This window comes from Barbus barbus (assembly GCF_936440315.1).
Source record: "Barbus barbus genome assembly, chromosome: 25".
Taxonomy (NCBI): Eukaryota; Metazoa; Chordata; class Actinopteri; order Cypriniformes; family Cyprinidae; genus Barbus; species Barbus barbus.
The window spans coordinates 10,705,354-10,718,855 of record NC_136753.1 but is presented as its reverse complement, the minus strand read 5'-3'; the positions used below and the strand labels follow the sequence as shown (position 1 = coordinate 10,718,855).

General features: G+C 36.8%; 1 protein-coding gene across 1 annotated transcript in view; it reads left to right on the top strand.

Annotated features, from left to right (window-relative positions):
* Positions 1–13,497, top strand: part of evpla (envoplakin a) — a 30,838-nt gene extending 17,341 nt beyond the window's left edge. Inside the window, exons 14-22 of the mRNA XM_079376589.1 lie at positions 6,100–6,272; positions 6,629–6,807; positions 7,009–7,147; positions 7,434–7,627; positions 7,775–7,925; positions 8,018–8,101; positions 8,900–9,007; positions 9,090–9,182; positions 9,353–13,497. Coding sequence (XP_079232715.1) covers positions 6,100–6,272; positions 6,629–6,807; positions 7,009–7,147; positions 7,434–7,627; positions 7,775–7,925; positions 8,018–8,101; positions 8,900–9,007; positions 9,090–9,182; positions 9,353–12,697 — 4,466 coding nt within the window. The 3' untranslated portion in view covers positions 12,698–13,497. The remainder of the gene's footprint in view (positions 1–6,099; positions 6,273–6,628; positions 6,808–7,008; positions 7,148–7,433; positions 7,628–7,774; positions 7,926–8,017; positions 8,102–8,899; positions 9,008–9,089; positions 9,183–9,352) is intronic.
* The last annotated feature ends 5 nt before the right edge of the window (positions 13,498–13,502 follow it).

Sequence of the window (13,502 nt, the reverse complement as noted above, 5' to 3'; positions counted from 1 at the left end):
AATTTTTGTGTAAATCGTTCGTAAAGCCGTTCTGACGTAAATTTTCGGATTAATGAAAATGTTCGTATTTTCAAAACGTTAGTTGCTACGAGAGAAATGTACACCTGCTCCCTACCATGTGTAAATGGTGCGTAAAACCTTCTGTGTTCTTTTTGGAAAACTGATGACACTGAGTTTTGATGCACTGCCATTATAATATTTTACAAGTTCGTTTGCTCTGGGGGTTTTTTTTGTAGCTGAGAGTTGATAAAGTGTTTAGCTCCGGTTTAGCTTTGGGTAGAACGCAGCACTTGTCACTGTCAATGTTGCCAACTGCTTTCAATTGAAAGTAGCTAAAACTGGTAGCTAAATGTCACTAGATGACATCATAATGGCAAATTCACTGATCTATATAAAGATGAATATAGATTAGTGGGCAAGTTGAGAACTTAGATATGGTTTGTCCAAGAAGTTGCTATATCTGTCCCTAAACTTTTGAAAAAAGTCTCAAAAGTGGTGGGGAAGTCACTAAATCTAGCTGCTAAATTGGCAACACTGGTACTTTTCATCCAGCCGTCCAATCAATGGAGGAGGGGTGGGACAAATACTACACCAACCAATCATCCTACTTGTACAACAACTGAACAATCAGAATCAGAATCAGAAGGAGCTTTATTGCCAAGTGTGTTGACACACACAAGGAATTTGTCTTGGTGTAAGGAGCTTCCAGTACAGAAATACAAACAGAGTGCAGACAACATATAAGTAAGGTAACAAAAACACTAACAATGAAGACAATAAATTATAAATAACAACAGTAATAAAAATAAAAATATACAGAAGAAAAAATGTCCATAGACAGAACTGTGAATGTGCATATGTCCTATGTACGGATGAAAGTTTGATGAGTTATTTACAGATGTACAGTACTGGGGTGTGTTATATGTTGTTCAGGTGGGATATGGCCTGGGGGGAAAAAACTGTTCTTGTGTCTGGCTGTTTTGTTGCTTAGTGATCTGTAGCGCCGGCCAGAGGGCAACAGTTCAAAGGGAGAGTGAGCTGGGTGTGAGGGGTCCAGAGTGACTTTCTTAGCTCTTTTCCTCACTCTGGAGATATAAAGATCTTGGAGGTTGGGTAGAGGGGCACCGATAATCCTCTCAGCAATCCTGACTGTTTGTTGTAGTTGTCTGATGTCTGTTTTGGTAGCTGAGCCAAACCAAACAGTTATAGATGAACACAGGATAGACTTGATGATGGCAGAGTAGAACTGTTTCAGTAGCTCCTGTGGCAGGTTGAGCTTCCTTAGCTGGCGGAGGAAATACAGCCTCTGCTGGGCCTTTTCCACAATAGTCAATGTGAACGTCCCACTACAGGTCCTGGGAGATTGTGGTGCCCAGGAACCTGAATGACTCTACTGCAGCAACAGTGCTGTCCATGATGGTGAGTGGGGGGAGAGCAGGGGGGTTCCTCCTAAAGTCTACTATCATCTCCACTGTTTTGAGCGTGTTGAGCTCCAAGTTGTTGTGACTGCACCAGACAGCCAGCTGCTCAATCTCCTGTCTGTAAGCAGTAGTTAACAACAGAACAACAGAGAAATTAATATTACTGGTTACTGCACTTTTATATTCAATAATATTCTTCAAAATGAGATACTAGTAATATGTTACTGCCGTGGATATTCCACTTCATAGCAACCAAATCTACAGCTGGAAAAACGTTTTTTTTTCCTGGACTTGAAATTTGCGTAGCCGTAGTCATAGGCGGGGATTATGCTAATTGTGAATGAGCGTGCAAGTGCGCCCTATTTACGAATGATTGGAATTCATTAACATACACGTTTAACTATCAAATCGGATGTTTACGAAGCGTTTGTGAATCCAGAGGAGAGTTTTCGGGAAGGTCTGTTTTACGCGCAAATTACTAGGAATTTACTCTTATATTTACAAATGTTTCATGAATGAGGCCCAATGAATGTAAACAAAGCTATTCACACCAGATGAAAAAACTTGCCTGGCAACAAATACTTTTTTGGGGTAACACTTTACTTAAAGCCTTTATGTATAATGTATTATAAAAGAAGCTTTAATGCATTAATTATGCCTAGTAATGCACCTTATAATGCATTGTACAATCTCATGAATAATTGTAACCACAGTTAATACATTATAACTAGGGCTGTGAATCTTTCTGTAAACAGTGAATCGATTTGATTCACGATTCATTCGGTTTTGATTCAATTTAAGAACAATTTTTGCAAATTCAGAAAGATTCGATTCAAGATGATTCACAGTTAAATTTGATGAGATTCGATTAATGACTAGATTCTGCATTCTTTAAGTGCAATCACAGGATTATTAAAATGCTTCCCCTAAATTCGTTATATGCTTAATCAGAGGGAAAATTACACAGCAGCCTTTATGTAGTAAGACAAAAAACAAAAAACAAAAACACTTTTGTCAATTGTTAGATGTTAGTCTATGCTGTGGCATGACATATGGCATATGTAGAAGTTTACCGTAGTAAAAAAATTTATATATTTTAAATACATTTAATTCGAACTAAGTATAGTTCAAATCTATTCATACATTTACTGACATATCGCTCGAGACTTACTGATGTAAAAAATTATAATTAAACTTTATTTGGAATACTACTTGTGCACAATGCACATTTCTTAATATTAAGCTTAAAATGTGTTTAATGTTACTATTGATGAGGATTGTATGATCTTTGAATAATATCAGTCTTTATAGCTATGGAAGTCAAGATATTGTGATAGTGTAGCCTACCTGAAGTATACTTGCAATAGTTCCACTTTAGCACAATCAAATGTACTTCAGTACATATTTAGTTGGACTTTAACACTACTTCCTCACTATTAAAGTGCATTAAGTACAAAATTGGTGGTTCCAATTTTGCAGACTTTAAGTATATCAGTTTAATATAGCAAAAGTAAAATTGCAGGGTATTTTTATTAAGCACTTAAAGGTGCAATAGGTGATTGCCTTCAGAAACATTTTTTTGTTATTCTGGTTGAAAGTCTCTTCACATCCTGATAGCAATCATTAAATTAAGTGGTCTAAATGTATTTATCTGTATTTATATATTCTGTGGAAGGTGTAGGACCAAGAAATGTTCGTCCAATCAAAACGTTCTGTCCGAGCGTTTTAATTGGCTTTCGTACCTGCCTGTCAACATATGTATTTGCATACCTCTGTACACCCTGTTCGCGCAGACAAGATACGTCATCAGCGCGTTCACGCACACTGTGCAGATAGAGCAAGAATGGCAGGCAAATATCAACAACCCGATCTTCCTTCCTGGGGCCTGTTTCATAAAATAAGTTTACCAAATAAGCCAGGTTTATTTCAGTTTTATTAATTCAGTCTGAATTATTGTCAGTTGATCTGATTCAAAATAAGTCAGAATAACAAATAAGCCTGGCTTGTTTGGTAAACTTGTTTTATGAAACAGCCCCCAGGTATTGTAGTACTTTTACTAACTGTGTTAGAAATCTTATAACGGGCCATGTTTTGATCTTCCAACCAGACAATAATCCAAAAACAAACCTTAAAAACAACACAAAAATGGGTCACTGGGCCCAAAACCAAGCTTCTGCTATGGCCATTTCAGTTCCCTGACCTGAACCCTGTAGAAAATGAATGAGGTGAACTGAAGAGAAGAAGCACCATTATGGAGCTGTGGATCTGAAGGATCTGGAGTGATTCTGGATGAAGGAATGGTCTCTGATCTATTGTCAGGTGTTCTCTAACCTCATCAGGCATTATAGGAGAAAACGCCTATACTATTTTGGCAAATGGAGGTTTCAAAATGTATTGAATAAAAGGGTACCGTTAATTGTGTCCAATGTGTATTAGAGAACAACATTTATTTCATAATGATATTTCCCCCCATTTTAAATTCTTATTCTTCAATGAAACGTTCAAGTTTTGTGAAGTTTTTAAATAATAGATCAAAAGGATTAACAATGCAGATTTATTTTCACAGCCTTCTTTGATCATATTTACCAAGGGTACCAACAATTCAGACCACGTGTGTATATGTTTCTTTCGAACTGGAATCATGGCGGAATATCCTGAGATGTCCACTTCGCAGGGAATTTACGTTTGAATGGAACAAATCCCTGAAGAGGAAACATACAAAATGTGCAGAGCAAGGGGGGAGGACCGTTAGGACCAGAATTAAGAACCGCTGATCTAGATACTTGGTGTACTTTTGATGAAATTATAAATGTAAACACATTACTCACATGATAAAATTATTAATGTGAACACATTACTCACAAAATTGTAGAATAATGCACAAGTATGCAACAAACTAAAAAACGTACAATGAACCGTGTGTGTATATGTATGTATATATATATATATATATATATATATATATATATATATATATATATATATATATATATATATATATATTGTACTGAATGGTAGCTTAATTTATTCAAAATAATTATCTATTTAGGTCACACTAAAAACATGCTTCTAATCACGTTGAGAGCTGTAGTTTAAACCACACAACTTTGCAATGCTGTTTGCATGATGTTTGTTGGAAACGCAACCCAGTTCTGATGATAATGTAAAATATGGCTAAATAAATAATAAAAAATAAATAAGTAAAATTCATATTTGAATTTGCTCGCCACAAATAAATAAATAAACAGCTATTAAAAATTTTGTTTTTCTTGTTGGAGTAGTTATAAACTCACTTAGTACTGACTCTGAGAGAAAAGCAAGCAATTTGGATGCTAAAAGAAAAGAGGAAGTTAATTAGAGCTATAGCAAAAACAAAAGGCATGGAGAAATCAAGAAATTGGAAACCACCAGCGACACCAGCAACGACTGGGAACAGCTGAGAAAACAACAGTAGTTGATGACAGACAAGTCATAAAAGCTGTGAAAATGAACCCTAAAAGATGTGTCTGTAAAATCACCAACAACTTCCAGAAAGCTGGGGTGATGCTCTGACAATCTACTGTCCTCAGGAGACTTTGACACAGAATAACAGATGCTACACAGCAAGATGCAAACCTCTGACTAGCACCAAAAATAGAAAGCCAAGATTAGAGTTTGCAAAAAAGCACAAAGGTGAGCCAGAAGGGTTTTGGAACTGTGTTTATGGACCGATGAGACAAAGATGAACCTTTATCTAAGTGATGGGAAAGCAAAAATGTGGAGGAAAAAAAGGGAACTGCAAATGATCCCAAGCATACAGCCTCATCTGTAAAGCATGGTGGAGGTGGTGTCATGGCATGGGCATGTATGGCTGCCTCTGGAACAGACCTTCTCAACTTTACTGATAACTTAATGTATGATGACAGTAGCAGAATGAATTTGGAAGGGTACAAAACCATCTTGCCTACCAATATTTAAGAAAATGCCACCAGATTCATTGGGAAGTGCTTCATATTGCATCAGGACAATGACCCAAAACACCCTGCCAGTTCAGTCAAGGGATTTATAAGGGCAAAGAAATGGAAAGTCTTAGATTGCCCAAGTCAATCTCCAGATTTAAATCTGATTGAACATGAATTTCACCAGCTGAACAGGAGAGTAAAGGCAGAAACTCCCCAAAACAAGCAACAATTGGAATTGGCTGCATTAAAGGCTGGGAAAAGTATTTCAAAGGATGAGACCAAGAGTCTGGTGATGTCTATGGGTCACAGACTCACTGCTGTGATTGTAAACAAGGGATCTGCAACTAAATAATAGCTTGTAATCTTTTATATCTGCCATATGTTCAACTGTCCCAATACTTGTGCTCACATCAATGAGTGGGATGAACTCTAAAAGTGCTGCTCTTTTAATTTGGTAAAGCATCTATGTGTTGAAATGGCTAATAATAAAATGTGACATTCTGTAGTTTTGTCTCATATTCATCTTTTAATCATATTTGCAAATGTCTTGACTCCACAGCCACCAGAGCAATTTTGTCTTTACTGTTCCAATACTTATGGAGGGGACTGTATATATACACACACACATACATATATACTGTGTGTGTGTGTGTATGTATATATATATATATATATATATATATATATATATATATATATATATATATATATATATTTATTTTGTCATATTTTTGTAGTCCCTGCTCCAAGAACTGAGGAGAACTCCAAAGCTGCAGAGCTAGCTAGCTGCCTAAACCAAATGGATAAAGATCTAGCTCAAGTTGAGATGGACACTTTGAGCAGTCTAAGAGCCCCACTGAATCGCACTGATCCTGCCACAGACCTCACTAAACGTCTGAAGGAGCAAGAGGTGAGACATGCTTTAGATATCTAACTAGAGGTAAACAGCATTAAAAATTATGGCATGCAATAAAACCGATATAAGGTTGATTTCATGGCTGTCAACCTTAATCTCTAAAGCAGTGGTTCTCAACCCTGTTCAATCAAACACATCTGATTCAGGCCATCAGCACATTACTAGAGACTCCAAGACCGGAAATGGATGTGTCAGACAAAGCAGACATTCAAAATGTGCAGTGTTGGGGGGCCTCAGGAACAGAGTTGAAAACCACTGCTCTAAAGCAATGTTTTTTTGAAAAATAAAAGTTTTCAGTGGAACAAAGGCACCATGTTCAACATTATTTGACATTATTATTCCTTAAACAGAGAACAACTGCAGCTCTCCAGCAGTTGGAAAAACAGAGGGCTGCAGCCCAAAAGGACCTGGAACCTCTACTTTCAAAGGGCATTAATGGGCCAACCTCTTCCGCTCTACCTCAAAAACTCAGTGATGCCAAAAACAAACAAGACAGTCTAGCTGCTCTCATTGATCTCTACAGAAAGAAGTATGTATAATTACAAATGTATTAATATAGGAAATTATAGAATTCTGGATGTTTCAACTCAAGCTGAGACTTGTTATAGCACTTGCATATCATTGCTCTTTTGTTGATTTTGGTTGCTTCCATAAGTCGCTTTGGATAAAAGCGTCTGCTAAATGGCTAAATGTAAATGCAAATGCAACTCTGTTGCCTCTTTAACATTAGAGCAAATGCTTCTATGGTACTGGAGAGGCAGCTGAGGAAGATGGACAGCACTGTCGCAGGATTTGAGAAACAGCTGAGTGATGATGATACCATCTCAGACAAACCTAGTGCCATTCAAATCCGAACACAGGAGATTCAGGTAAAGACATACTTCATTCTTAATTTAGTAAGATGTATTCTCATTACGACTTCATGTCTTCCTTTTCTGTGAATCATTAAACTGGGCTACATAACCACAGCTATTACATTAAAATATTCATTTATAACACTTAAAAAAAAGTTATATAAAATATTTGGAACCTGTGTATATTGCCTTCGAACAAAGTTATTTGGTTTTTTTGAAACCGCATCTCAGGTAATGCCATGGCAAATAACAAATGCTCGAATCTTATGCATACTAACTAAATATCCCGTCTTTCATCCAGGGTTTGAAAAAAGATGTTGCTGGAACTCAAAGTGAGATGCAAAAGCTTAGCGAGGACCTAGAGGCACTTAAGAAGTTATGCAGTTCACTTCAGCAGGGTTACCAGGAGTACTGTCCTGATATACGCAGACAGGAAGCAGAAGTGAAGAATCTTCAAAGCCGATATGCCAATGTGAGCAACCAGCTGAATGAAAGGTAAGTTCTACTCATGCTAAAAAATGTATGTAAAAAGGCATTAATCTAAAATAATATTATTTTAATCTAAACTGTTTAAAGTTGTTATTGCTTCAGTATAAACATGTTGTCTTAAAAATGTCTTATGTGAGTCTAATATTTCCTTAGAGAGAGGCTTTTGCAAGAGGCTAACACAAAACACCAGGACTTCCACAATGTGAGCCAATCACTAAACTCCTTCTTAAATAATCTACCTAACAACAAGATTAACCCCACAGATGATTTGTCTCAAGTCAATGCGAAGCAGAACTCTCAGAAGGTTAGATTTGTAGACTATATCAGATTATATAAAAATAAATGGTAGAAAAAAAACCAGTACAATTCTCAATGTGATTTTATTTTACTCAAAAGAGGGTGATAGAGGATATACAGAGGAAAGGCGATGACATGGACAGGGTGGTTGATCTCTCCAAAGATCTCCAGAATGCTCTCAAAGTAAGTTAAATATTTGTGCTACAGTAAATGTCTTAATCCAGAATTACCAAATATACATTTTTATTTATATGGGGTTATAAAACTATGACAGAGATTTACTGCCATGAAAAAAAGAGATTATAGTTATAACATTTTGAGAATAAAGTCAAAATGATGAGAATAAAAATTATTTTTAGAATGAAGTTGAAGCATTATTAAAATGGTAATATTTTGAGAATAAAGTTCTAGCATTATGAGATTAAAGTCGTATTTTGTGAATAAAGTTGTAGTTTTATGAGATTAAAGTGGTAATATTTTGAGAATAAAGTTCTAACATTATGAAATTAAAATAGTAGTATTTTGAGAATGAAGTCAAAATTACAAGAATAAATTTGTAGCAATACATGATTAATCAACATAATATTTTGAGAATTTTGAGAAGTATACATTGCATATATAAAGTTAATTGATGTGAAAATTCCACTTTAATGTTAAATACATGTGACAAAAGAAAGGTTTGATGCCACTTTTTTTTTTTTTGCAGAGTAGGTGGAATTTTCACATTAACCATTAAAGCTATTCACACAATATACTATATTCTCAAAATTTGCGACTTTAATCTTGTATTGCTATGACTCGTAATTTTGACTTTATTCTCAAAATACTTTGACTTTGATCTCGTAATGTAAATGCTTTTTTTTTTTTTTTACCATCGCACTAAAACATTGTCATAATAGAAATGTGAAAAGACTTTAATGGTACAATTTTTTGGGGATTAAACCATGTTATTAAATTGTATATTGTATTTATTTTGGGCAGGAATATGAGATGAATTGCGTTAAGTACAAAGCTACTCTTGATGACATACCTGCGATAGATGCTAAAAGACTTCACACCTCCACCCTAGCTAGCTCTGTTGCAAAACAGGTGAGATAGCTAAAATGTAAAACATGACATAAAATTCCTAATATCAATCAAATACTTAATTCTTTATTTTGTTGTACTACAGGAGAAGGATCTTACAAACCATTATGCTGAGACAGCCGCAGAAAGTGAACAATTACTCAACCAGATGAACTTGGCAAAGTCCATCATGGCTGAGGTGCAAATGTTATCAACATTTTTTGTTATCAGAAGGGATCATTTGTATCATGTTTTATTAAAATCCATTTTTATCTTTGCTATGAAAAGTAAAACATCCATGTAAAGTGTTCAAACTAATCATCTTAATGTTGAATGAAATATTAACTGGTCTTTCCTCCATTTACACAGAATGTGGTAACGGTAAATGCTGTACAACAACAACAGATGCAACAAAAAGCTGCCGAGGACACTGAAGTTCTCCAGAAAGAATTAAAGGAGGAAATTGCAAAACGTACCAACACAGAGAATAGCCTGAGCATCATCAAGAACAGATATTTATCTCTGAAGAATCGAAGAGGAGTAGAGCGAGTGGAGGAGAAGGAGGTTCTGCAGTATTACCGTGACCCAAAGCTTCAGGCCAATGTGGAGGACTTTCAAAAGAAAATTCATGAAGAAGCACTGAAACGCACCAAAACACAGAGTGAGATTGAGGTACTGTCCAGAAAGATCAGTAGCCTAGAAAGTGAACTTAAGACCACCAAGCCCAAGCTAGTCACAAGAGAAGTGACAGAGGTAGAGAAAGACCCTCAGTTGGATTTAGAAGCATCAAACATTCGAGAAAACATAAGCAAATTGAGAAGTGAACTTAAAGTTAAAGATCAAGAGAAGGCTCACCTACAAACAGAGATGACAATTTTGGAGCAAAAGAAGCAAAACATAAAAGAGAAGGTGGTGCAAAAGGAAGTAGTAAGACTGGAAAAAGATCCAGAAATGTTGAAGGCAGTTAGGACATTTGAGATGGCTATTTCAGATGAAGATGAGAGGAGCAAATCACTGAAAAGTGAAATCTCCCAAACCAGGAGCCAGATCAGTACTCTTGAGAGGCTCATTCCAACTTTAGAGCCAAAAGTTGTCATCAAGGAGGTGAAAAGGGTTGAGCAGGACCCTGGCCTCATAAGTGAGTCTAAAGACATTCTAACTACAATAGAAGAAGTGAGAAATGAGAACAGAAGTCTCATTACTGAGCTTAGCAACCTTCAGTCAAACCATATCCAAATACAAAGGATGAAGCCCAAAGTGGAAGTCAAAGAAATCATTAATGAGAACTTCAGGGTGTCACCTGAAACAGAGGTAGAGATGCATCGATTGAGAAGGGAGCTTCAAGAAAATAGCAGACAGTTCTCAGACTTTGAGAGAAAAATTAGTCTTGTCAAAACAGAGCTAGGAGTGCTGCATGCACAGAAACCCAAAATTGAGTACAAGGAAGTAGTTCAGGATGTTGTAAAAGAGGAAAGAAGTCCAGAGAATGTAAGAGAAATACAAAGGCTCTCTGATCAAGTATATTCCCTACAAAAAACCTACAGTACTTTGCAGGATGAGCTTATCCGTCTTATAAAAGACAGGGATGAATGGAAGGCAGAAAAGTCAAAGGTTGAGACCAAGATTGTCACTAAAGAGGTAACAAAGTATGTTGATGACCCGCTTCTGGAGAAGGAGGCAGATCGTCTCAGGAGAGAGGTCCGTGAAGAAACTCAGAGGCGCAGAACTATAGAGGAAATGGTGTTTGATCTTCAGAATAAATACATTCAGCTTGAGAGACAAAAACCAGAGGTACAAGTAGTTGTGCAAGAGGTGGTGCGTCTACAAAAGGATCCAAGGCAGATCCTTGATCATGATAGGCTAGGTAGGAGTCTAGATGAAGAAGTGAAGAATCGGAGAAAATTGGAGCTAGAGGTACAGCAGATGAGAGCACTCATAGAGGACAAGGAGATAGCCATCAGGAGCAGTGATGAAAGGCAAAGAAAGATCCAGGTGGAAACTGAGCTGAGACAAATTAAATCCAGAATCCATGAGCTACAAACTGCCCCACCTCCTATTGAAGAGAACATAGTCACAGAGGAAGTTCTGAAAGTTGAGAGGGATCCAAAACTAGATAAACTGACCAATGGTCTTCGAACAGACATGGACAAGGAGAGCAGTGACATTATGCGTTTAGAGAGAGACATCAGGAAATTGACACTGGAGATAGAAATCTTGCAGCGAGAGAAGTCGGTTGAGAAGACCATCTATAAAGACGTTGTTCGTGTAGAGAAAGATCAGGCTGTGGAAGCAGAACGGTCTCACCTTAGAGAACAATTACTTCAGAAGAAAAATGCCAGACGAGACCTTGAGGATGAAATTCACCGTCTAAATGAGAAACTGCAGCGACAAGCAAGTAAAAGAACTACCACATCTCTGGAGGAGACCAACATGATTCATGATCAGGACAGGCTGGAAAGAGAAAAAGAAAACCTCCAGAGAGAGCTGAGAACTTTGGAATCTGATAGACAAAACATCAGCATCTCATTCCACCAGCATTCTAGGCTGATGAGTGAAAGAAATCAAATGAACAGGCAAAGAAGCATAAAAATGGAATCTGATGTTCAGAGGCTAGAAAGGGACATCCTGGATGAGAAGGACAAAATTCATAAACGAGATAACATAGTCAGGGAGCTAAAGAACAGTTTGAAGAAGGAGGATTCCTCAGAGACTCGCACTAAAGAAGTCAATATGTCTACAAAGATCAGCATCTTGGACCCTAACACTGGTAAAGACATGTCACCATATGATGCTTACATGCAAGGCTTCATTGATCGCAGCCAGTACATACAATTACAGGAACTAGAGTGTGACTGGGAGGAAATTACCACAATGAGACCTGATGGTGAGATATCTGTTTTGCAAGATCGGAAGAGTGGCAAACAGTACTCCATCAAAAATGCACTAAAAGAAGGCAGGGTGACCAAATACCAACTACAGCAGTACAAGGATGGCAAAATGCCGATTTCAGAGTTTGCTCTTCTTGTGGCTGGTGAAACAAAGTCTCGGCCATACACCCCAGTTTCCAGCCAACCAACTCAACAGCTTAATGAAGAGTTCCCCATTTGTGGTGTGTATGATGTACACACTGATTCATGTCTTAATGTCCGCAATGCCATGGATCGAAAGATGATTGACACCAACACTGCCCAAAAACTGCTTGAAGCACAGGCAGCCACTGGTGGCATTGTGGACATCAGCAACAGCATAAGATTTTCTGTCCACAAAGCAGCTGATCGAGGTCTTATTGAGTCCAGTCATCTACAACGGTTATTAAATGCTCAAAAGGCTTTCACTGGAGTTGAGGACCCTATGACCAAAGAACGTCTGTCAGTCGGAGAGGCTGTACAGAAAGGGTGGATGCCCAAAGAGAATGCCATGAGATATATGGAGGCACAATTTCTGACAGGCGGGTTGGTGAACCCCAACAAAGCAGGAAGAGTTAACATTGTGGATGCTGTCAGCTCGAAGATGATTGACACAACAATGTTGAGAGAGCTTCAGGAAGAGATTAACTATGCAAAGGAGCTGACTGACCCCATCACAAAGGAGAAGATCAACTACAAGCAGGCTTTGGCTCGTTGTAAGACAGACTATAAGGGATCAGGTCTTCCAATGCTTCCTGCTTCCTCAAAAGATTCTGCCTATTCTTCCTCCTATTTTAGTCATAAATAACCATTCATAGTCTCATTGGTTTACAAAATATGTAATTCAATCAAGTTGCTGCACTGCTGATTTAATTTCTCCTTGGTTATAATAATACTGTAGTATCCATCACACAAGAAAAACAGTAAATTCCTGCACCAGTTTATAATTGCAATGTATTCTTAAATGGCACGTCAGAAAAAAAAAGTCAAATTATTATTATTTTTTTCTCAGATTTTAAGATAATCAATATATAGTGTATAATAATAAATGTTTAGACAAGCTTTTTAAATTTTATATGAAAATAGATAGATTTAATCTGATTTATACTGTACTTGTAATACAACATATAAATCAGGTGCCGTGCTATATAATCTGCCAATTTAACCACATAACGCTGAAATTAGATAGATTGACTGAGATGCTTATGTTTACTTCATTTTATACATTATGTAATGGGGCAAAATATTGTAACACATAGAATGCAAGAAATATTTATCAGAGAGAAAATGTGGAAAATAAATTAACTCTTTTTTATTCCCTTGGTATGATGGGCCAGAAGTGCAATTTCTGATTAAAAGTCATTATACTTTTATTTATGTCTTTAACATTCTCTGTCCTTTCTGAAACTGCTGTTAAGACTCAAAATAATAAAAAAGGCAAATGAATGACTTTTGTTCTTTTTTGTTACATTTTTACTAAATTAAATAATGCAAGAGAGGTATCAAAACATTATTTGCAGGCATACGCAAGGCAGCACACATACTGTAATGTATCTTTGCAATAGCGCAAAATGTATAATTTTATTAATATTATTAAATAAAAAACTGAAGAG